The following is a 26,393-nucleotide window of genomic DNA, read 5'->3' on the forward strand; positions in this document are numbered from 1 at the left end:
AAATGCACAATAATAGCAACTGTATTGACTAAAATGAATGCAACTTGCAATGGTAATTAAAAAATGGCCTTTAAGGCACTTAAAACAACTTGAAAAGAATGATAAACAAGCTGCAAATGATAAGTAATGCCAAAGAACTCACCTTTTGATAGTAAATATTTGGATTTGGTGGAAGAAAATGGCAAAAAAATGGGTTGTTTTAGGGCAAAAATGTGCTCTAAACGGGCTGTTTTGAGAGTAAAACACCTTCGGTCTGCAAGTTTGATGAGTCAAGATTGATCCTTGATGGTTTTGAGGCAAAAAAATATCCCTATTGAAGGAGCATCTCTGAAGTTTTGGATGATGAATCTTGTGTTTTTGGCCAAAAATGCCCAAAAAGAGTGGGTTTTTGCTAGCTCAAAAAACATGTGTTTTTCACTTGGAAAAAGCCACCAAGAGGAGTTTGATGCAAACACATATAAAAGTGAGTAATGATAGGTTTTCAAGACACAAAAGCATGTGCTATTATTCTAGAAATCGCCACTCAATGCCAAATGGTTGTAAAACTCATTAAAGTTGTGGTTTTTACATGCAAAAGCACATGCTTTTGCTCTCCGAATCGCCATTGTATGAGTTTTTAATGTAAATGGAAGTAAATACTTGTTTTTAGAATGGAAAGGCATGTGCTTTTTACTTCAAAATCTCTACCATATGCTTTTACATGTCCAAATGCCTCTATTGAAGATAAGATAAGATAATAATATTAATGTGCATGAAAAACCAACAAAGGTTTATGGGACTGAGTATACAAACAGAAGAGCTGGCCCAAGCAGAAGCACCAAACGGTGACTGAGAAGAAACAAAAGCCAAAAACAGTAAAAGAAAGAATATAGGAAAAGAAAAGGACTAAGGGTCCTTCCTTGTTACAAAGAAGTCAGTAATAGAAGGGTAAACCCTTGGACGATCCATAGTCATAGACTGCTATGTAGAGCCGCTGTAGGACTATCACTGCCTGGAGAGATTGGTGTAGTGTCTATGAGAAGTACTCGAAGGCCTTTTCGAAGCTCGTGGAAGAGACAAGGGAGAGAAAAAGGGAGTGATGAGTTGGTTTGAAGTACACCCCTGAGGTATAAAAGACTGTAAGGTAATCTCTTGAAAATGGGTGGCCTCTTGAAGATAAAGTGCAAAACACCGCTGATCAATATAACTAAAGAACATCAAAAGAGAAGAACAATCTCTGAAAAGGTAGTAAAATCTCCCTCTGATCTCATAGTAGAGAGGACATCGAAAAATGAAGTGGATCTTAGTCTCAACCTCTGCCAAAGTACACAACTGACATATCCAATTAGCACGATCCATATGGTGATCGGTCTGAGCCTGGAGGCGGTGAGAACCAATCTCGAATGAGCCTAAAGAAAACCGTAAGGCATGATTCTAATGCTGATAGAGATAAGCAAGGCGATCAATAATACCATCCAGAATCACAAGAAAATGCTCAGTATAGTATGCTATCCTAGGTCGAAGACCTCCCGTGGGATTACACCAGGTAGTAGTAATGTGTTGTCTATAAATATCTTGTCTGACGTGCTCATTCAACTCTTGACATGAGGGGAGGAGATGTGCAGGGGCATCAAGTGAAAACTGATAAGGAGGAAGTCGATCAATCTCGATGCTAATCAAACCCAACAAAGAGGTGGCCTGGGCGTACCAACAACGAGGTCTAGTAGAGGTATCAGATCTCAAACTCTCAATAGAAGAACAATATGCTAGGTGAGAGTATCTGTGCTGATCAACCCCCGACTCCATAAAGCCACGAAGCCGATGAAGAAACCAAATCAAGTCAAAAATAGCTACAAGTTTGAGAGGATGAGCTCCAAACTCAGCTAAGACAATGTTGTGGGGGGTGCGTCTATGACATCTTATGCTATGCCGTAACATTAGCATCTGAACCCTCTCAATAGAAGCCGAATCAGAAGGAATAAGAGAAGGCCCCCCAAGCCATCAAGCCATAGAGGACTATCGGATGAAGCAAGGAGTCAAAAAGGGACAACTTGGATGAAATATCCTAGAAATGATGTTTGAAGCACTGTCTTTCCATCAAAGTCAAGGAACCCATGCCCTTACTCTGGACTGAATAGTTGGCCTCATGCTAAAGCGTGGCCCTGAGAACTTCACACCAAGATACATATAAGAGGAAGTAATCTCAACCTCCTAGCCTTGAAAGAAGAAATGGAGATGAGAGATCTTTAAACAATTAAAGACCATAACCTAAATCTTAGACAAATTGACCACAAGTTGTCGTTGATCACAAAAAGAAGCCAGACCATCAAGGAGTCTCTGCAAGCTGTCAGGAGAAGAGGCCAAGAGAAACACATCGTTAGCAAAACAGAGAATGGAGATCAATACCTGATGTAAATAGCACCCATCGCCCGGTTGAGAGGACTTCACTAGGAAATCCTCCAACTCATCAATATACAAGCCAAATTGTGTAGGAGAAAGAGGACAGCCCTATTTCACTCCAATGGTACTCAATATACAAGCCAAACAATGTAGGAGAAAGAGGACAGCCCTATTTCACTCCAATGGTACTCTGAATCGGAATAGAAAAACCTTCCAGAGTCCTGAGCCTACCGGTTACCTTCTCATAAAGCCTCATAATAGTAGTTTGTAACGTATTTGAGATCCCAATCTCATGAAGTCTTTGAAATAAGGCCAACCTAGGAACAGAATCGAAAGCCTCACGGAAGTCCACAAAACAACAATATACCTTCTGAGAGTGGTGCCTAGCCTCTTCAATGATAGCCCACAGTGTGAAAACATGGTCCATAGTCCGATAGTTTTCCCGAAAGCCAACTTGCCCTTAAGCTCTACAACCTCTTCTATCAATTTCACTAGATAACATGGTGTTCAGAGTAGTGGCATACAGGTTGGCAAAAGTATGTCCGATCATAATAGTTCTATAGTTACCTAGATCAGAAGCAGGCCTAGACTTATAAATAGGGTAAACCACATGTCTAGACCAGGACTCAAGAAACCCAGTGCAAACCACTCTATTAAAGAGTGTAGGAAGGTAAGATCCAAGAACCAAAGCACCAAGTTTGAAAAGTGTTGCTTGAAAACCCTCTTCATCTGCTACTCTACTGCATCTCAAAGATCTGATGGCCTCAATAATACTAGAGTAGGTGAACAAATGACAGAAAGGAGGTGAAGTGGAGTGAAGAGGTGGCTGCCTGGGAATGTCATACAGTGTAATGATATCGGAGGTCAGAGAGTGGTAGTCGAGAGTGGAGGATGGGGGGGAGCATTGAGGGAAAAGAGTATGCCAAAAGATCTAGGGATTCTAAATAAATGTGGAGCAAAGAGTTCGGCACTGGAAAGAGGTAAAAGAACGTTTCTTGTGGCGAAGAAAACGGAGGTACGAAAGGCGCAGATGGGTAAAGGTAGGGGACTAAGTATCCAGGGCAACACGAACCGAGCGATGAAAAGCTTTGTGATCACTATCAAACCATTTATTCATAGGACAAGTATTCCGACGCTTAGCTGAGAGAGGGAGGGGAACTGTGAGGAATAGAAAGGAGAGTAGAATCCCAGATGGTAGAGGCAAGAGAATCAAATATGTTAGATGCAACAAGCGACTCACTAGTACAAGCAAGTGTCAGAAGTCTCCTAAGGTGATAAATGAAAAGTTCACCATCACTCTCAGGGTAATGAAAACAAGTAGGAAAGGAGATGGTGTCAGCCAGGCCGTGAGAAGATTGGAGGGAATGCGACGTGTGAGGTGAAACGTAATAAAAAATGCTAAGAAGAGCATGATCAACCGAGCTAAGACGCGAAATGGTGAAACTGCGAATGGAAGAAATGAAGGAATGAGAGGAAATGACATAGCCTACAACACTCGCACCACCGTAGTGTGGCCAAGAAGTAAAGAGGTCCAATCCGAGAAAGAAGGATAAACATTCAGAATCAACAATCCATAAGACTCACAAAGTTGGAGGAGGTGACAGCCATAACCTGAGATCGATCCAAGAATATCCTCCGAGGTTCGTTGAAGTCCCATAGTAGTTGGATCTAACTCAGAAGTACAGTTTGAATCAGAACCACGATCATGCAAAGGAGTCTGAAGATCCCTGGTTCGAGCATTGAAGTCTCCAAGAATAATAATGTCACCCAAAGCCTCAAACTGTGAAATGCTCTCTTGAAGATCACAGAAAGGATCTCTATTCTCCGGGTCATGAATGGCATAAGGAGAAGTGATTGGAAGAAAATATCAAACAACAATAAAAATATCTCTCTGTCGGTATTTCCATCGACCAATCTGGACCCACATAAATCTGGCAGAGGCGTCAGAGTGTACAACTGAAGTGAAACTATAAATATCATCACAAATCAAGCAAGCAACACCCCTTGACCCATGTTTATCGTATGGATTAATTAAGAGACGCACACAGACAATGAATACGAACATGAACAGCAACCAGAAGAACTCTTATTATTATTATTCGCATATGCCCACAGTACATTATACTTCGATGGTATGATATGATCTCCTCCCTACAATGCTTCCCAAAGGGGTTATAAATACTTTCCGAAGAACTTTCCCGAAGGGACTCGTCGGCTGATACACAATTTCCTTTCCGAAGGGACCCATCGGCCGATACACAATTTCCTTTCCGACGACATCATCCCCCCCAAAAAGAAAAGTCGTCTCCTGACGACTATTACAAAATCTCTGAGACAAATCAACAACCAAAATACATTGACTGACTAACTGGTCTTCAACACTGTTACCTTAGCCAATCTGACATCTGACCTTGATAGCCACCTGTGCCACTTTTTGCCTTCCAATTCTGAGTACACTGAACCAAGTGTCGCTGCACTGCCTCCAACTGGATGGTCAGCTCCTCCCGAGCTCTCTACGCATCCACCAAGACAGCCTCACGACCAACACCTACTCTCAGTGCCTCTGATACACAGACAATGCCTGTCGCAGCTCCAAGTCTTCTCAACTAGTCAGACTCCCACGACTGATATCCGCAACGACTGGGGGTCCAGGGGGAATTGCCCCCAGCGGGGTCGAGGGGCAGCGCCACAGAAATGCATGGAACACCATTTTTGTCCTTTTCTGCCAATTCTACACTCTTTCTGGCAATCGTTGATGCTTCCCCTTCCCTATGGCATCATCTGATACTCATTCTGAGCAACTTGATTCTGTTGTCGTTTTTTTTTTTTTTTTAGAAAACCTCCTGTCACCCTTCTGTAATGAAATCCGTCTGAAGGCTTCTTCACTATTTCAATCTTCTGGAAAAGCTGTACTGCAATATCCCAACAAGTCTTCAAAATTCGTACGATGGAAAATAACAAAATTGGGCTCCAAATTCCGTACGTTAATCTTCTGAGGCTTCTTAAAAAAACCATACGATGGTCTCAATGTTAAAGAATGCAACTTTTTAAAACCGTACAGTGCAAGGAAAATCCGTACCACAGGGAAACCGTACAGCAACTATGGAATCCGTACATTCTTAGAAAACCGTACTATAGCCATAAAATCCGTACATTCTTTAAAAACCGTACTACAACCTAAAATCCGTACATTCTTTAAACATATCGTACTGCAGTTGTCTTGGAAATCCGTACGCCTTAAGTCAGATATGGAAACCCGTACGGTGCTGTCTCCTGTTAATACGGAACCGTACGGTGCTTCCCAGAAACCGTACGGTGCTTTACTTTTCTTTTTCTTTTTTTTTTTATAAATTTTTTTTTGAACAACTATGTACAATATTTACATATGTACAGTACTTACAGTCTTCTTCTCTCAGTTGTTCGTCCATGGAGGTGCGTTACTTCTTTCATGGTAGACATTCAACTTTGACCTATTCACTATGTCGGCAACTTCCTTTCCATCTAGCATCCATTGTTTTACTGCTCCATTATCACCCACTTCCCGAATTTGATATGGTCCGACCCACTTAACTCTGAACTTGCCTGGGTTGATCTCATTCTGTCCATCATACCTCAACGCCAACTGTCCTCGTTGAAACCTGCTACGCCTGTTCTGTGTCATCTCTATATCGCCTAGTTTGTTCCCGAAGCTCCGTACCATGGACTCCGTCAGCTGCCCCTTCTGTCCGTCAATAACACTTTCACTCTGTACTGCTACAACTTTTATTGAAACCTTCCTCTTTGTTGCCTGTGCAGACCGTATCGTGTGTCTTCCTTGCTGCCGGTACCTTTGTGCTATAACTGTGGTTTGACATAATACTTTCTTCCTGCGCAGTCGTACAATAGAATCTTTCTTTCTTTTGGGTTCATATTGTATGTTCTGTCCTTCAGCTTCAATCATATCCACGTTTCCTTCTTCGGCTTCTCTGTGTTGCTTCGAACATTCATTTCTTCCTTCAGCTTCTCCGTGTTCCTTCAGACATTCATTTCCTCTGTCGACTTATCTATGTTTCTTCGGACAGTCATTTCCTCCTTTGGCTTCTCTGTGTTCCTTTGGACATTCATTTCCTTCTTCTTTCTTACCTTCGTCAATCCTTAGCATATTACAACTTGGAAAGAGCTCATAATCCTCTATCTGCCAGTGGTGAAGACCATTTACTGAATCCAGATCGTCATCTCCTTCCAATCGTAGGACTCCCTCCTGATCGAGTTCCATACTCTGCCTCCTCTCATCGTCTTCTCCTTCAGAATCCGACGATAGAGCTTCTTCTCCAACCATCTGCGTGTGTAGATCGATGACATACTTGCGGCCTTTGCTTTCAAGTGATAAAGTATTTTTCTTCCAATCGTGTTTTGCCTTGGCTTGTATCAACCACCCCCAGCCCAGAGTGGCATCATATCCTCTCCGCTTCAGTGGGATCATGACAAAGTCCAACAGGAATGGTTGCGTTCCAATCATCACTGGTTGTGCTGTCAGGACTTCCAATGGCTTGATTCCATGTTGATCGGCTGTTAGCAGCTGGAATGTAGGCGGCCATAATGTCGGCTGTCCCAACTTTTCCCAAGTGTCTTCAGGCAACACATTGACACCGGACCCTCCGTCCACAATTGTTTCCGTCAATACAGTCCCGAGAATGCCCATTTCAACAACCGCCGAATAGCATCCGGATGAAAGAGCTAACAGCATCGGATCTTCTGCACTTGCGCCACTTTCCTTGTCTTTTTTGTCCGCTGCACTTGCTCCACTTTCCTGCTTCCTTCCATGTTCTTCTGGTAGTTGGGAAATGGGAATGATGTTTGTGAGTGCCGATCGGAGTTGAGGCATAGTGAGCAACAGATCACTTATCCCGACGGGTATCTCAGTTTGCAATATTTGCCGTACAATGTTCTGTTCTGCACAGTTCCGGACTGAGGTACTTGGTGGGTCTTTCAGGTGTGTCGTTTCTGCCTGTGTTGCTTTCTGGATCTCTGCCCTTGCTTCCTCTAGTCTCTTTTTTTCTTCCGCTGGGTCAGGGTATAGCTTCGCATGCTTTCGAGTGATTGCCAGAACTTCTTCGTCTGTCCCTACGGTAATCAAGTTTACTCCGGACTTCAGACACTTAGTATCATCATGATCTCCAAGTCCACACCACTGGCATAGCAACTTCGGTGTGTTCATCGTTGTGCATTCTCGGGCGAAGTGACCCCACAGATTGCATGCGCGGCATTGAACAATTGGCCGACCATTTGCATCGTACTGAATTCGACTCCTTCCTCCATTGTTGTTGTTGCCACCATTGTTGTTATTGTTGTTGTTGTTTGGACCGCGCCAGTTGTTTCTGTATCCACCTGATGTGGCACCTTCCGTATTGGTGTTCCCGTTCCCTCTTGACGGGGATGCCTCCTGTGACAGGAACACTTGCTGCGATGTCCTTGTTTTTAAATTGAAAGGGCATTCCTTTACCGAGCGTCCGAGGATCTGGCAAATTTCACAAAATTGATCTTTCAGGTAGGATCCCTTCGTATGGCCTTCTTTCTTACACTCCGTGCACCATAAGTCATTACCCTTAGTCTCCTTGTTCATGTTTTTGAATTCCTTCATCATCCGCATCATGTTCTTCTGGAGGGCACGGACCTTTTTGTTGCTTCCCTCGTCATCATCGCTGCTATCTTCTCCTAAAGGGTCATCGTCATCTGAATCTGATGAGCTGGTCTTCTTCTTCTTCTTTGTCTTCTGGTCACTTTCGAGGTTCATTGCCCGATTGTACGCTTCAATGTATGTCGATCGTGGCACGATCTTCATCTTTTTCCGCAACTTCGGGTGAAGGCCTTTAATGAACCATCTTTTCTGGAGTCCATCTGCCGGCTTATTCTCCATTTTACTGATTAAGTCCTTCAATCTCCTGGCGAAGACCCGTACTGTTTCATTCTTCTTTTGCTTGGTATTGAATATCTCTACTACAATTCCATTATCATCACGCAAAAGTTGAAATTCTGCAATGAACTCCTTCTTAATGTTATCCCAATTGTTTAATTTTTGTGGATCAGCATCAGTAAACCAATTGATCGCAACACCCCGTAGGGTAGCAAGAAATTGTCGAATCCATTCGTTTGTATCTGTTATGCCATTTGCCCTCTAGATCGTTTCACATGTTTTACAATGTCGAATGGGATCAGCTGCTTCATCACCATCAAATTTAGGCAATTTTTCCTTTGGACCTGCCATTATCACTGTATGTCGAGGGTTTTGTTGTGTATCTGCGCTGTTTTGAGCACCCGCACTGTTCTGAGCTCCCGCGTCGTTCTGCACACCCGCGCTGTTCTGGACACCCGTGCTGTTCTCTGCTTTTGCGCTGTTTGGTTAAGAAGAGGGTTTGTCAATCGAAGCTGTTCGTTCCGGAAGTATATCTCAGACGAAAAGGTCACTCCACGCTCGTGCTCCGTCGGCACTCCGAGCCGTGCGAGTCGATCTCCTTTCGTCAGGATTCTCTTCCCGTGGCGTATGCAGGTTCAGAAACTCCTCCCTCACTTCTTCCACCAACTCAAGCCATTGTCGAGTCTCCTTCAACAATCCTTCCGCGCTCTTGTTTCTGTCGGCAATTTTTTGAAATCTCCTTCGACGCTCTGTCTGCTGAGCCAGAATTAAATTTTCCCGTGCAACACGTATGTCATCTTTTTCCTTCAGCTTATCCTTATCTTTGTTCAACTGATTCAACATTTAATTCATATCTGCCTGTCTGCGTACTAGGTCCATCGGGCAATGGCACCAAATGTTTATCGTATGGATTAATTAAGAGACACACACAGACAATGAATACGAACATGAACAGCAACCAGCAGAACTCTTATTATTATTATTCGCATATGCCCACAGTACATTATACTTCGATGGTATGATATGATCTCCTCCCTACAATGCTTCCCAAAGGGGTTATAAATACTTTCCGAAGAACTTTCCCGAAGGGACCCGTCGGCTGATACACAATTTCCTTTCCAAAGGGACCCATCGGCCGATACACAATTTCCTTTCCGACGACAACCCACAGACCCCACTAGAATTCTGGACCTCATCTCTGCAAACTAACAGCCACTGATAACTAGGATAACCTGGAAGAGAACGCATGGCGCTCTCATGAGCCTCAGTAATGGCCAAAATATCCGAGGACCCCACCGAATATTGAAAAAGACCGGGTAATGACCATAAAGAGCCATTACCATTCCAACAGTTGACTAGAAGAGAAGGGTACTTCTTCCTATCAGACTGCTGTCGAAACCCTCATGCCGATTTGGAGGTTGTTCTCTCTACCCAACTAGTAGGAGGAGAATTATAAACCACTGCTCTAAGATTCCTATTCATAGCCCATTTCCCAACACGTCTAGCATCTGTCACAATTCCCTGAGCTTGTTTGAGTTCTCTAACCTGTGCCTTAGTAAGATCTTCGTCTAGATAAATTTTAGAGGGGAGAGAAAACAACTCTCTCTTCGCTCTAAGGGCACGAAGCCTATCTGAAAAAGAGAAGAATCTGATGAAAAGGATGTCCCCCATGCCAAACCAACATCTATCCAAAGTAATATCTAAGATACCAAGTTGATCAGAGAGAAAGGAATGTCTAGTAGTAGCAGGGTCGGAAGTAGGTGTAAGACCACGAACATGCAAGTTGAGCTCATGTGTACGCTGAACCCGCTCATCATCGATCTTAACCCGCTCATCATCGATCTTACCTTGGACAATCTTATCTATACTCAGCCTAGGGGTAGTAGTATTTGTATTGGTGCAAAGAGAAGCCCATGATTTCACCTTTTGTTCAGTTTCCTCAATCAGAGAAGAGTGTATTGTTGCCATTTTAGTCTGTTGTTTTTTGATTTTGTCCAGCCCATCTAGTTGTTCAATGACAACCTCAATTTTGGATTTTAACTCTGCTATTTTAGAGATGAAAGTATCTGAAAAATGTTGAATACTTAAGGTATTCGACTCCGTGGACTGTTTGAGGTTTGCAATTTTAGTTGTCAATTTAGAAACCCGTTCTAAGCAAGTTGTTATCATTTTCATGCTTCAAAACGCAATCACATAAACGCTGGTATGTGATGGTTTGATTTGAGAGGAATCACCTATTGTCATTGTATCTGCCAGTATACCAGGGTTTGAAGTCGTCCTAGGTTGGACAAACAGTAGAGAAGAACCAAGCTAAGAGACAAACTAGTAAATATGAAAAAGGACGCAGTTCGAAAGAGGCAGTGAACCTGAGAATGAAGCCAGATACAACTGGAATGAAGAGATACCCCGCAGACAGAACCGGTTGAGCAACCACGAAAGCAGAGATAGCAGCCATGAAACCCCTGAAAGAGAGTCACGGGAAAAGAAGTTGACAAATATAGCCGAAGGGACCCCGATGACAGACACAGCAACAATCACCAATAGAAGAAACCCGACAAAATCGCAGCAGAAGAAACCCAACGAGATTGCAGCAAGAAAAATTGCAGATGAATGGAGGAACGAACGAACGAGCAAACCACGATATCCTATGAGGAATAAAAGAACCACAAAAGCAAACAAAGAATACGATGGCAGAGAAAAACCTAGCAATAAAAACGATGACTTGTGCCATTGATGTGGAGGAGAAGAGGAGTTGCAGTTGCAGACATAGGCGAGGGTTGACGGTAGAGCTTATCATGGGAGATGGAGGGAGAGCTCATCGCAGACATTAACACAACATTAACACAACTTGAAGAGATAGAAAGATCAATAGACAAAACCCTCAAATGATTTTTTTCTGAAAAAAATCAAAAAAACCCTAAGACCAGTGTTGTCCCTAATATTTGATTCATTGAAGATTAGGGATAAACTAACAAAATTTTAACATTTTAAGGCTCTAGAGACGTTTTGCAAGGTGTTTCTTCGTCTCCTAGGAATCCATTAGCATATACATAGATTTTTAAGATACGAAAATACATGCTTTTTAAAATACATACACTTTTGAGCTAAGTTCGAGTTACATATATATTTATACCTATGTTCCCCCAAGTTTCCAGGATAGGGGTGGTAGGGGACATCAGGATAGATTTCCAGGATGGCAAATTTTTTTGGCGATTTTGGGGACGAGGGGATGGCTATATATATAGGGAAATTTTAAGATATACACTAAAATTTGCAAATATACATGTCATTCATATGAAACTAAGTAGAAAGCATGTCATTTAAACATTATAGAACCTTAAGATACAACATTTGAATGTTTATTTGTTGTTGAAACATTAGGGAAGGATAGGTTTTCCTAAAACTAGTAATGAAATATAAGATGAGCAAGGTTTGTTGAGAGCTCTTCCACCAAAGTTTGAATGCTCAAAATCTTAGTTAGCAGTCAACAATGTGAAGATTGGAGTAAGATGCATGGGGAAAGTATCATGGCAGATGCGCAGGTAGAGCCGCTAAAGTTGACAGATATGAAACGTCTATAATCATGACCAATTACCACTCTACTAATAGTTACAACAAGTATTAAGTGAAATGGATAACGCAGATTCTTTGGAGGATTTCAGCAAAAAATCTACTTTGAATGATACATGATATTCCCTACTAAGATTTTTGGACAGAGTAGCAACGAGCATACACTAGACAATTTTTTATTTTTGCATGGAACAAATAGGGGACAACCAACCGTCCCTAGTATGGTCGAGGGACATCTAGATGTCCCCTTTTTGTACTAGGGACAGCAAGCCATCACCTTTTTTTGCCCCGACGTCACCAAGTACCCGAAACGTCCCCTGTGATTTTTGGCATTTTGGGGACGACAGGGGGATGTCCCGTACTCGTCCCACCGTCCCAGGGACATCCCTGTCTCGAAAACCTGGAGCTTTTTGCCGGGGACGTGTCCCTGAGGTACATATATTTATACATATTTATGGAGCCTAAAAGCATGAGTCAAAATTAGAATGTCCCATAATATCATAGAATTGTACAATTTAAACAACAAAACACCATAAACTTTAAAACTTGTAATCATAGTGTCATGAATCATGATTGTACCATCATTTATTTCAAGTTCAACATGAAAGATGAAAGATTAAAAAATAAATAAAAATAAATAAAACATATGTTTCTAAGTTAGAAAAATCCACTCTTTTTGGACATTTTTGGCCAAAAACGGGTTTTTGGAGGACAAACACACAAGATTCAACGTCAAAAATATTAGATGCACTCCTTCGATAGGGTGTGTTTTTTGGCCTCAACACCATCAATGATCAATCTTGGCTCATCAAACTTGCAGATTGAAGGTGTTTTGCTCTCAAAACAGCCCGTTTAGGGCACATTTTAGCCCTAAAATAACCTATGTTTGGCCATTTTCTTCCACCAAATCCAAATGTTTACTATCAAAGGTGAGTTCTTTGGCATTACTTATCATTTGCAGCTTGTTTATCATTCTTTTCAAGTTGTTTTTAGTGCTCTAGATACCATCTTTAATTTCGATTACACATTGTATTCATTTTAGGCAATACGGTTGCTATAATTGTGCATTTTAATTCTCCAACTTCCCACACTTGGAAAACAATGAATCTTGACTTCAAGATGCATTCATTCAAGAGGATTGAATCAAAATTCAAAGTCTATACATGTCTCTTTGCTGCAGTCTTTTCGAAATCCAAAAATTTCTTGGATTTATTTCAGATTTTGCATAGAGATCTGAAGAGACTTCTTCCTTTTCTTTTTGTGGAAAAGAGGTAAGATTTCTTGTGATTTTCATAGGTCCAAGTTGTATCTATATTTGCTTTTTTAATTTTTACAGATCTCTTCATTTCATTTCCAGATTTGCATTTTTTTTAATAAGTTCAAGTATCATTGTTTCAAGTTCAACTAATGGATAAAAAATTGCAATGTTGTCATGTTAAAGTTGCATTTTCGGTTATGGGAAGTTGGAGTAAGTTGAACAGTTGGAAATGCATAAATATGTAGTCCAAACTTGAATGTATAGGTTGGAGAAGGAAGAAATAGCTGGCTAGGCCTCTTATCACTATGTGTTTCAGACATTGCGGTCTGATTTCTTGCTTTTGTACAGATTGTACCCTTATGTAATGTTGTGCATGTGTTTGAGGATGTTAGAACAATGAATTAATTTTCCGTTGCATTTGGTTTCATTTCAATTCAAAATAACCTACATGCATACTGTAAATGAGAATTAGAAGCCAACATAAGCCTTTCACTTACACTTTTAAGGGTTAAGGATGTGAAAACAGTATAAGATTTGCAAAACAAGTTCACTTTTTAGCTGTCCGTAGGGCCTAGCTCGACCAAGCTCGACCTTGGTTCGATTTGGGCAAGCCAAATTCACCCAGGCTCGTCCATTAGATGATATACAAGTTCGAATTTGGGTCCCAAATTTTGAACCCTGACTAAAGCACTGAGCGAATTGTGCCCGAATCAAGAGCTAGTCCAGAGGGGGTTTGGGTGTACTAGGATAACTAAGCTTTGGGGTTCAAATTCCTCACCATTATGCATATAAATCATAACTCAAGTTAAAATACACATTAATGGAATTTCAGAATGCTATAACATGTACTTCGGGGTTCAGATTCCTCACTTATAAGTCTTTAAGTTACTAAAGCTTTATAATAATAAGATTTAAATATGTAAAAGCACATGAAAAGTCCCACTTACACATATTAAGTGGTATAAAATTGTGTTATTACAAGTAAAAAGCCCAAATATATATATTTAGGACTTAAATTTTATTGGTAGTAGGTTTTAAAAAGTTATTTGCATGTTGATGATATACAATGAATGATAAAAAAGCTCCACCTTTATGCATATAAAGTGTCTCGTGTAATTAAATTCAATAAATAACTATAGTTTTCAATAAAGTAACATGAAAATAAACTTAAAAAGATTAAATTCATTAAAACATTCAAAACTATGGTCAAATCAACTCATAATGAGCTGAGATTTTAAAAGGAATGTCAAAATCCACTTTAGATATTAGAAATAATTTAATTCTATGCAATTGCTAATAAAAAGTCCATTTAACAAGACGTGTTGTCACTTTGGTAAACCCCACCTTTTCCTTTATAACTTGAGCTAGACAACTTTGTTTGAGGCCTAAGTTAGCTCAAAACGAGCAAAATTCCAAAGGCTATTATCCCGAAGGAAAAAAAAAAACTCAAAACTATTTACAACAAAAAGGATAATGAAGAAAAGACGCAAAAGTTATCAAAAATCAAATGCTTGTAGTTAGAGGAGGAAAACTCTTACAAGCATTTGGGGATTTAATTTGACAGAAACCTTCAAAAAGATTGCACAAATAAAGTTACATAAAGCGGAATTCAAGATGATGAATTGCCTTCATGACACTTTACTAATACGTTAAAATAAAGAGGATGAACCTACGAATCCATGAGAAAATCGCACAGGGTTGCAACAATTTTGCGATTTCGTTTGAGGACTAAGTTAGCTCAAAACAAGTAGAATTCCAAATGCTATTATCCCAAAGGAAGAATGAACAAAAGATGCAAAAGTTAACAAAAATCAAGTGCTTGCAGTCAAAGAAAAAAAACTTACTAACAAGCATTTGGGGATCTAACTTGATGGAAACCTTCAAAATGGTCGCACAAATAAAGTTACGTAAAACACAATTCAAGGATGACGAATTGCCTTCATGATGCTTTACTAATACATTAAAATAAAGAGGATGCACCTAGGAATCCATGAGAAAATTGCATAGGGTTGCCACAATTTTGTGATGTCAAAATTGAGGACAACTTAAGGATATCTTTTCTATATTATACTTTATAAAAACATGTAAACAAAGTTGTTGGGTTGATCAAGTCCAATAACAAGGTATAATGATATAAAATCTAGCAATCATGCTTGGTACCTTAACAATACCAAAGTTAATTAAATATGGACAATAACTTATGACCACCCATAAAGCACTTCATAGAGAAAGTAGTTCTTATATTTCATTTTTTTAAAGTAACTAAGGTTTTTTTTAATGCAATGATGAACTATGCAAACATAAGAATATAAATCTAAAGGTTGTCTCTTCCTCTATAAAGTTTGATATGTATCTATGTTTGCTCTTAAATTCTTTTGACTTTTTTAAATATCTTAAAAAACCTTAGCTTCTAGATATGAAATTAATCTTGGGACCTGTGGGTTATGGGCCCACGAACATGATAAATATATGTAAGAAATCATAGTGTCATACTAAGAACAAAACCAAACAACACTTATGTGACATGATACTATCTTGATTATGAAGATAATTTTGTTGTCTTGCAAGGATGCGAGCTAAATAGAAGGTTGATTTAAACACTTTTAAATCTATTCTCAATTTTATTTCTAGAGCTTCATCAAATTGTGTGTGAATATTACATCATGTATCTAAGTATAATTAATTCTCTTTATATCTCCACATTTAATTATTGTAAATTAGAAAACAAATTCCTAGCTCTCAATTATTAGTTGAGGCTGATTTATGCTTCTGTTCATGCAGTTTATAGGATAAGCCTAGACTACACTTGAAAGAAACATTATTTTACTTTATATTTTGTTGAACGATTCCATCTTAAACCCCCTAGAGTTGTAACTTTATGATTTTAGATTTGATATTGTTTTTTATTTTATAATTATGATTAATATTCAAATTTTCTAGGTTTGGGTTACTTTTTGCTTTTGTATGTTGATTTTAATATGCTTTACACTTAGAGTGATACATCTTGCAATCGATTTAGAAATACCTATAAATAAAAGGGAACATAAACATCTTTGATAATTTTTGCTCGATACATGTGAATATAGGGTTTCATTTGTTGATGATATATTTTTTCATATCATATGATGTCACTACAGAAGTATTTCAGTCGCTTAATGTTGGACATCATGAGATATTCTTTACCAAGTTTATTTATAACAACTTTTTCTAAATGATATGGTAGAAATTGTTAAATACATTATTTATGTAATACTTCTGATTTTCATGCTTCCTTTATTTCTATGTTAGTCAATTGTTTACCAAGATATTCGCATCAAGATAAATATTTCCTGTTACAAGGCACTTAGGTCTATACACATCTATTTTAGTAGCTTCATATTATTTTATTTGGTTTTGAGACATTTACTATACATTTTTTATTACTGCATTCCATGTAAGGATTGTAAAGCATTAGGACCAATCATTTCAATAACCTTGAGGTTAATACTTACGAATGAAAGTTGATCTACTTTTTGGATTCATGTTTGCGATAGGGAGTCCTAATTCCTATATATCCACCACACTCAAGATGTTTATTGAGGAACGATTTATTTGGACTCATATTTGGGAAGTAAAGAATTTAATTTCGAAGCCCCAAAGTCTCTTGTAATGAAAGAGAAAGCCATATATAAAACATGAAAAAAATTGAAACACCTCATTTGATTAGTTACTACAGGATAAATAACTCATCAAAGCATAACTTAAATGAATCTTTGTCATATGTTGCAGCACCATGGAGTGGTTGGAAACACTTTAGAAACCTTCAAGCAATTGCGATTGGTAGTGTTGCAAAGTGAAAACAAAACATGCAATTCATTTGAAGTAAAATGTCACAAATCTATAATATCATAGTATGCAACAATTGCAAAATTTATACAAAATTAAGTCATTGAAAAGATTATGAAAGTTTTTCAATCAATTGCCAAATCATGTTCTTTGCCAGCATTTTCTGCCTGTGCCAAATGAAGCTATGGACTGTTTAGTTACAGTGCATAGGTAATGGATTTGTTAAAAAGGTTTCTGGAAACTTTCAAGCCATGGAAAAAGGTATTTTGGACAATGAATTCAAAGAATGTTGTGTCAGATGTCATTACTGTTATCACCCTAGTAGCCATGCACGTCAATCTAGGAATAGAAGTGAAGTATACGCAGCGTTTCACGCAATACATGGAATTAAACCATATGAATGGTTTTGAAATGTCTCAAGCAATAATAAAAGACAAAAACAAAGAATAGACACAAATTTGGGCATGATTGGAGATCAATTCACTTTCAGAATGCTGTTACAATCAGTAATTCCCAGTGAATATGAACAATTGGTATCCGTGTTGTTAATCGCTGATACTGATTGATTTCCAACTCTGATATTCACAGTGAATTTGTGATGACTGTTTGATATTTGAATGAGATCTGCCGCAGAAAAGCCGAGTGATGGTGTGATGCAGTTGTTCTAGGGTTGCACAATTACTTCAGGTGGATGTAAGTGGAGCTACTGAACTATTGATGTAAGGATAAGCCTTCATTCTGTGTGTCTTGATGAAACAATGAACCTCTGATCTGTGTGTGAAATTGGAAGGCCTTTGAATTGTGGATGCGAACCTAGTATCAATGGCAAAAGTGATTGGTGTGTGTTCCTAAGTTATTACTAATCTGTGTGTAATATCGATCTTGAGGTGCACACCTTGATATGCTTTGAGATTAACTGTAGAAAGTTTCAGATGTATTTGAAACTTTGATGCGATGTGGGTATTCCTTCAATGATATTTTGCACTATTTCTAGACATGATGTTATTGTTGTTCCAAGAGGTGCAAGTGCAAATTGGAGAGAGGTATTCTTTTGGTTCCCAATCTAGGAGCTATTCTCTATCCCACTTAGATATCGTTGCCACCAATCAGATCGCTTATGGTGATGCCATGTGTAGCCAAAGGTTGATCAAAGAGGCATTGTTGTATGTAGAACTATGCTGCAACCTTGAACATTCAATATGTGTAATGATCCTTAGCAATGTTTCTTATATTTCCAAGTTCAACTCCAATTTTAAAACTTTTGACTCAACTGTATAGATGTGGTTTATTGCAATTTGCCTTCTCAAAACTATCGTTGTTCAAGGATTGTTGCTTTCAATATGCCTAACACACTTGCACCATAATAATAGGTAGAATCCAATGCAATTTGATCTTCTCATACGACAGTAAAGAATGAGTCTATATTTGTCCAGATCACGTGCGCTGAAGATCATTGGTCACAGTTTCACTTCAGGAAGGATTTTTCTATTGTCAATTTGTGTCATGGAACAAATTCTCCTGAGAACCCAATATTGGGTACATACCATTCCATTATAATACTCCTGATGTTATTGATGGACAGGGCTATAACATTGTTATATCACTGAGATGTGTGTTTCCTTTCCTGGTTGCACTTAAAACATTGTTGTATCTCTGAGATGGGTTTGTCATTGACTGGCTACATAGAGATAACATTTCATATGGCCTTGTGAACTTAGTGATCTAAGTATCGCTGTGAATAATGTTGTAGAGATATCCTTGGGATATGCTTGACTTGGAAAAGCTTGTCAATGTCTATGCTTGTAGCTTCTTTGTAGATTGTGTTGATAATTGCTAGTTGCCATAGAATGCTTTACCAAGATGCCCTAACTATATTCCACATTTTAGTCAATGTATATTACCCCTAAAACACTGATTGGTTGTTATGAATCTTGTTTGATGATTGGATGTTATTAGACCAATCCGTTCGTTATCTAGTCATGACTGCTTATATCCTTGTGTGTAGAGGAGAGAGGTCACGACTTCCCATGAACTGCAACTTTTAGTCTCTATTTATTTAGTTTATGGTTTTTTTATAAGTTTGTGTATGTAATTTTTTATTCATATTCATGTTTGTTGTTTCTTAACATTTTGGAATACATAATAATATATAATTTAATTAATATATATTATAGTATATTTTCTATTTTTATTAAATTGATATTTAATTAATACATATTTCAAATATATGATAATATATATATATATATATATATATATATATATATATATGTATATATCTAATAAACATATATATAGTATTTGTACTATAATTCATTTATTATTATTGTTTATTAAGTTAGAGATATATAACTACATATATTAAACTATATGTATATGTTGTACATTAATAATCAAGGTTGCATGGGTACTCGTACCCACACCCCTGGTACTCGTACCCACCGAGTACCCACGTACCCCAGTACCGGGTACACGTATCCCACGTACCGGGTACTCAGTGGAGAGCATCATAGCTAAGGACCTTGATTAAGATTCTGATTTTCTTTTTGGTTTTTTATTTTTGTATTAGCTTGTTGTTTATCAAACATAATTCAATACCAAATCAGTTTGAAACTTTGATACTCATTAACAATAAACTTTATCACTGTTCAAGTCATAAGTTTATCATTTGCAATATGTCATTGTTATATGATTTAGGATCCTCTTGTTCATGTTTAAAGTCTGCCTTCTTTGTTATGCATCTAAGCATTTATCATGTATTATTATTTCAAACATATAGCAAATCTGAAACTGAAAACAATACATTACATTTGCAAACTTTATCACTGTTCTTGTTTTGAAAAACCATTGTCATGACTCATAATTTCAGATGTTTTATAAATATAAAGGTATAATTTTTAAATAAGTTTGACATACCCAAGTACCTCCATCCCCTATTATGAAAAATACTTTAAACATTAAACATTCAGCAATAGCATATATATATATATATATATATATATATATATATATATATATATATATATATATTTCAAATTTCTTGTTTTGAATGCTCAATGTCATGACTCATGACATATATTTTGATTTTTATATTTTCCATAAAATATTAATTATATAGAAAAAATAGGCATACACACGTACCCCCGTCCCCTATTTTGAAAAATATTGAAAAATATGCGTACCCATACCCGTTCCCGTACCCGTACCCGATCCCGTACCCACGTACCCGTGCAACCTTGTTAATAATTTATTTTTTCAAATAAGTGTATAGATGTTATTCTTTCAATTTAATTATATTTTATCATTTATTTATTTAATCTTGTATTTTTAATTTTATTATTATCAAACTTTATCGAAGAGAGGAATTATCACAATCTACTCTTCCCCAAAATTGCTCATCCTAAAGCAATGCCAGTTACCTCTGCTATGTAAGTGTGATATCAGTTTTCCTTGGATAGTTCTCCAGAGATATGTAATCTCTGCCTTGTAGGAGGGTGCTCTTAGCAATTGTCGCTTAATCACAATGTAATTGGGTGCCTTAATAGCGGTTTTCCGTTAATTGCTACTACAACAAGGTGCCCTTAGCGATTCTCTCTTAACTACTTGTGCCATAGGGAGCCCTTAGTGTTCCTCCCTTAAAAGTAGTGTAGTAGGGTGTGCGTATAGCAATTCTTGGTTAACTATCACTACAATAAGGCACCCTTAACAATTCTCCCTTAGCTACCACTGCAATATGGTGCCTTTAGTAGTTCTCCCTTGTTTATTTCTTTAATAGGGCTCCCTTAGCAGTTCTCCCTTAACCACAATCTAGTCAGGTGCCCTTATAGGTTTTCTCCCTTCACTTCAATTGCAATAAGGTACCCTTCACGAGTCTCCTTTTGTTACAAACCTTGCATAGGTGTTAGCAATAGGGTACCCTTAGTGGTTCTCCCTTAATCACAACCCAATGGGGTGACCTTACAGCGGTTCTGCATAAACTGCCATTGCAACAAGGCACCCTTCGTGACTCCTTAAATTGGAACTCTTTTTCTTACTGCTCATCCTAAGAAGGCTCCCTTAAGGTTCTCATCCTGACTTGGGGCTTTCTTGTCATGTGACTAGATTATTCTGCCTCTCCCTACACAAAACCCTATTCTTGTTATTTGATTTGCTGAAAAATGTTGCATACTTTTGGGAACTTATGCTTGTTCTCCTAAGTTTCCTTGACACATAATGCCTTTATTTTGCAAGCGCGACTTCTTTTTGCCCATGTGCATGTCTCAATTACCATGGTTCTTGCATTTGACAAAAGTTCTTCCTTTTATAGATCTAATGCAAGGCAATAAGATTTTGACAAAATTATTCATCGCTCAAAAGCTTCTATCCTCTATTGCTCTATAGAAAAGCCATTATTAAACATCATTTAGGAAGTCATAAAAAAGGTGTAGAAATGCTTGACTCTTTAACAATCTTTTGGGATTTCTATATATTTCAGTATAAACTTGAGACTATGAGATCTTTTCCTTTGATGTTGCTAATTTGTCTTTTGTTTGTGATTTCTTGATCTAGGATGCATGATTGACCTTTGAATGATAACTTGCTTGTTGATTTTAGTGGAATAGTGGTTATACAATTTGTTTCTCATACCACAATAATGATCCTTGGGAATGTTTTTTAGATTTTCAAGTTTAGCTCCAATTTTGAAACTTTTGGCTTAATTGTATAGATGTGGTTTATTGCAATTTCCTTCCCAAAACCGTTGTTTAAGGTTTGTCACTTTTCAATATGCCCAACACACTTGCACAATACTAATAGACAAAATTTGATGCAATCTTATCCTCTCACACGACAATAAAGAATGAGAGTCTATATTTGTCTAGATCATTGCATTGAAGATCATTGGTCACAATTTCACTTCAAGAAGAATTTTGCTACAGTTAAATCATGTCATGCAACAAATTATGCTATCATTTATAAAAGTCTTGTGTACTCAGACCTATCAAGTATATTCTTGTTTGTTGAGAAACCAATATCGAGTACATACCATTTCATTATAATACTCTTGATGTGATAGATAGATAGGGCTATAATGTGGTTATATCACTGAGAGGTGTGTTTCCTTGACTGGTTGGACACAAAATCCCATTGTCTCTGTGAGTGGGGTGTGTCAGTGACCAGTTACACAAAGATGGTGCCTTATATATTGCTAAGGGGTGGGTAACATAAATCAAATGCTTCTATACAAAAGAAGATATCTATTTCCTTTTCCTTTCAGGAGAATTTGATTCCAAGTATTGCGAATTCCTAGCCTTAGTATACGATTTTGTTCATTCATCAAACAAGCAAAGAAGTTCTTGAAGATCTTTTGAGCCAGAACAAAACAATACACTAAACCATGGTATGCTTTTTTAGGGTCCCCTTGAATGAATGAATGAAAGATTTTAATAATGTCCACAAGGCCAAAGTAGCCTATGGGACCTGTAAGCTAGCACACACCCCCAAGAAAGAAGCCGAGAACCTAAACAAGTTGTAACCTGTTGATTAATTTTTTCTCCAATGATGGATTTTGATAATCAAGTTTGTTGTTCTGCCTAATTGTTTTTCTTCAAATAGGTCATTTAAATTGCATTGCCTCTAAAATATTCACCTAACCAAATCTGATGTATGCCGGGCAGTCCATGATAAAATGATGCTTTGTCTCAATCACTTTCATGTCATAGAATAGGCATGTCCTATTTTCCCACTCCTCTTCTTTTGGCACCAACCATCTACCCATTTTGCACCTCAAATGGTGAGAGCTGGTTCTAAGTTGGGCTATAAGCATTTTTGATTCTATATATGCTTTTTCCTCATGATCTACCACGGGGTTAAATTCTTTGATATAACATTTTTATTTTCACCCATTGTGCTTTGACTATATGATACTTCAAAAACAAATTGCGAACAAACTTCTTTATTTCGTCATTGCTAATCAAACACAATTGAATGTTAACATCCCATTTTCCATTTGTCATCTTGTTTCATCCACTTTCTCTTTATCCTGTCCAAGTCTTTCCTTTGTGACTAATGTAGGCCACTGCTGACTTTCCATACATCGAGTTTTCTTTAAGTAACTCAACAATCGGATCATTGCCGAAGCTTTTAGGGGAAGGTACTAGTTTCCACCAATAAGATCTCTGGAGGCACTGTTGTTTTAATTTTGAGGCTGCTGATAATGAGATGTTTCTGAGTTCTCTTTACTTTCTCCATTCTTTCCTCTATATGTTTGACATAAAGATGAACCTTCGATTTGTGTGAAATCAGAAGACCTTCGAATTGTGGATGCAAACCCAGTATCAATGGTGAAGGTGATTGATATGTGTTCCCAAGTTATGAATACTCTGTGTAGTCCTGATCTCGAGGTCTGCGCCTTGAAATGCTATGAGAGTAATTGATGAGATTTCAGATGTGTTTGATGTGATGTTTGTATTCCTTCAATGATATGTTGCATTGTTTCCAGACTCAATGTTAATGTTGTTTCAAGAAGTTCTAGTGAGAATTACAGAGAGAAGTGTCATCATGATTCTCAGTCTGGCAGATGTTCGCAATTGCACTTAATATTGTCATTGCCTATACAAGAATTGAGGTTCATTTAGGATGGTTGCAAATTTGATGCTACCTATCAGATCACTTATGGGTATGTCATGTGCAGCCAGAGGTTGATTGGAAAGGTATTACCTTGAGCATTTGATATGCTTGGTTTAGAACTAAATTACTCTGGGGTGTGATGATCAAACTTCAAGCATTGTGATATAGGTATCGTTGTTTCAATTGGAGCCTTGGAGGTTTGCCTCATATCTTCTGATCTGCAAATAAAGATATCTCTGCAATTAGTCCAATAAGTTCACAAAGTGGCTTCGCCTTATTGAAGAAACCAACAGACTAGGAAGGATCTCTGACCTCCGAAATTGCTCTCCATTGTCGAATTCCCAAATAGGATTTGTAATTGCAAAGAGATGAAATGCTTGAATGATGATCATGAACATTCACAAAGCTTAGTTATTTATGCAACTCTCTCCCCTGAAAAGCAGAGTTGGCAACCCAAAGTGGGTTACCAGATTCAAATTTAAAACTTGGCTCCCTACTTAAGTCAAGGTGGCACACAAGTGGTTCCCCTTGAATTATCCCCCCCCCTTGAATGGCTAGTTATATCTTGGGGGACAAAAGAGCTAATAGAAAAAAGGATAGGTACAGCATAAAGAAGGTACATGACAGATTTTTAGATAAGAAATTGTATACAAAAAGGTTCCAAACTGATCACATTTGTAAACATACTTCCTGGTTGCTCTATAGAAGAAAGCGTTTGGAAACAGCGCAATTTTTTATTAAGATTATTCAAGAGATGTCATCTCATGGAATGCAGAAAAAATTAAAACTTCAATTCAGTTACAAAGGCCAATCAAATTATTAATGTAGTGGGGAACAAAGCGAATTGTAATAAAAATAGAAGACATGTAAGTCAACACAGGCACAATTGATTCCTAGTCAAATTCAAAGGATGGTCTGTTCCAAATTATGCATTATTAAAGAAAGATTTTTCAACCAGAGCAAGGAAAGTGAGTTGATATCAAGGGGATCATAGCTAACAAGTACCAAGAAAATATACCACTGACCAATGGCAAAGTCGAGAGTTTAAATGATGCAATATGAAGTCAAGTTTTAACATAGTCCACATCCTCCATGCCAATCAAGCTAATTCAAACTCCAACTCATAAGACATGTTTGTTTGCTTTCAAAAATACTGGAACCATGTCAGTTGTTTGACTCATAATGTGATACTTGTTTGCTTTCAAAAATTTTTTTAGAGAAGTTTTAAAGCCAGATTTTATGTTCGTTGCCAGAGTTCATATCTTTCATTTTCACTTGTGACAATGTGGGAGTTTTAGATCAGGTAGGGATGTCCATCAAAGGTTAAAGACTGCTAAAAATATGCATTGTAGTTGTGACTGCCTGTAACAAGCTAGACTATCTCAAAATAAATACCAAACACAATTTACATCATAAAACTGAAAAAATGAAAGTTTTTTTTTTCATTACATTTAAAAGTGAAATAGAAATGAACTCTCTTTCACGTGAACATGAATATTACCAAATAACAGATTCAACTACTTTCACATGAACATAAATACTAACAAATAACATGTTTTATCTACTCTTTCTTTTCAAAGGAAATGCATAAACAAGAGAGAAGGGAATTACTTCCATCCTGGATATCTTTTACAAGTCCTGGCATAACTGTGAGAGGAAGCATCATCAGGTGCTTAACTTCCCAACCCTTGATTGTTAGTTCTACGCTCAACTACCTACCAGAAGTGACCCTACACTACACAAATGCTTATAATTTATTTTACAAGAATCCATTTATCAATTTAACATGATGTTAATGTTATTTATGGTAGTTATTTGACTTCCTTTCTGTACTGCCTTATCTTCAGTTTATGATAACTCTGGGATTAATTCTTAATATCTGATTCAGGTAGAAAAGCTCATATGTTGCCAAAGCATATAACAGAGATAAGTGTTCATTCCTACGAATAGGCATGCTACTGATTTCTTTCTCAGAGGAGTAGTTGCAATTCAATTCAGATTCTCGATTTAGTTTGCTCCTCTGGTTTTCTACACATGAGCAAGTAATTCATGCTTGAATGCATAAGATTCTTTGAATGACCAAAAAGCATTTGATCCTTGATGATAAGCTTTCCTATGTAACAGTAATGCTGTCCATAACATGAAAATGAAAAACTGACACACACATTCTAATTCAATCAGAATGCATTCAATTTACTAATAATAGATTCATTGCATATATGCTTCAATCCCTGATTGCCTATATCTATTGCAATTGATAAAAGTTTCCATAACAGAATGTAAATGAATAAAGATAAGCTTACCTGTGCAGTCAATATATCAAATTGGAATGTGGCCACTGCACCTGAACCTTGACTCAATGCTGGCATCTATTATGTCAATCAGTCACAGTGATCTTATCACCTGTGTATGTAGACATATGATGCTCTTAAACAATGATGTGTGTGTGGATCGAGAGAGATATTGAATAGTGCAGATTGATTGAAGCTCTTGCTATAATGGATGAATGATTAGCAGAGTGCAAGCAGCTCTTGGCTCAAAAAATAATGAATAATTTCAAAGTACAACATTGTGCTTAGCCTGTGGAAAATGGAAGACCAAATGTTGAATAGGACAACAGTTCTTGAAAAATGAAATTAACAATATGCATAAGCCGTATGAGAGAAAAGAGTCTCTCAGGTTCAATATTATTCTCATATTACTTTCCTCCATGATACAGAAGAAACTTTTCCAAAGACACAATGGCAAGATGGAGTTATAACCACTGTGACCCTTCAATATACTTTATACAACTTGCTATATAGCTGTGGGATTTGAATTTAAATATAGAATCATACTTTAATTGATAATTATCAGTATATA

At 37.6% G+C, this 26,393-nt stretch overlaps 1 protein-coding gene across 3 annotated transcripts in view; it reads left to right on the plus strand.

The window, feature by feature from the left end:
* ECHID (enoyl-CoA hydratase/isomerase D) overlaps positions 1 to 26,393 on the plus strand; it is a 291,880-nt gene that overhangs the window by 261,204 nt on the left and 4,283 nt on the right. The window contains exons 8-9 of one of the 3 annotated variants that reach the window (XM_089807444.1): positions 25,112 to 25,200; positions 25,420 to 25,438. The exons of 1 other annotated variant lie outside the window; for it this stretch is intronic. In XM_089807444.1, coding sequence (XP_089663570.1) covers positions 25,112 to 25,200; positions 25,420 to 25,423 — 93 coding nt within the window. In that variant the 3' untranslated portion in view covers positions 25,424 to 25,438. Of the gene's footprint in view, positions 1 to 25,111; positions 25,201 to 25,419; positions 25,439 to 26,393 lie in introns of those variants that run through there. One more of the 3 variants, XR_016358067.1, reaches the window with a different exon arrangement.

The sequence above is a fragment of the Cupressus sempervirens genome, chromosome 10, assembly GCF_028749045.1.
Source record: "Cupressus sempervirens isolate cs-2001-9-10 chromosome 10, ASM2874904v1, whole genome shotgun sequence".
Taxonomy (NCBI): domain Eukaryota; kingdom Viridiplantae; phylum Streptophyta; class Pinopsida; order Cupressales; family Cupressaceae; genus Cupressus; species Cupressus sempervirens.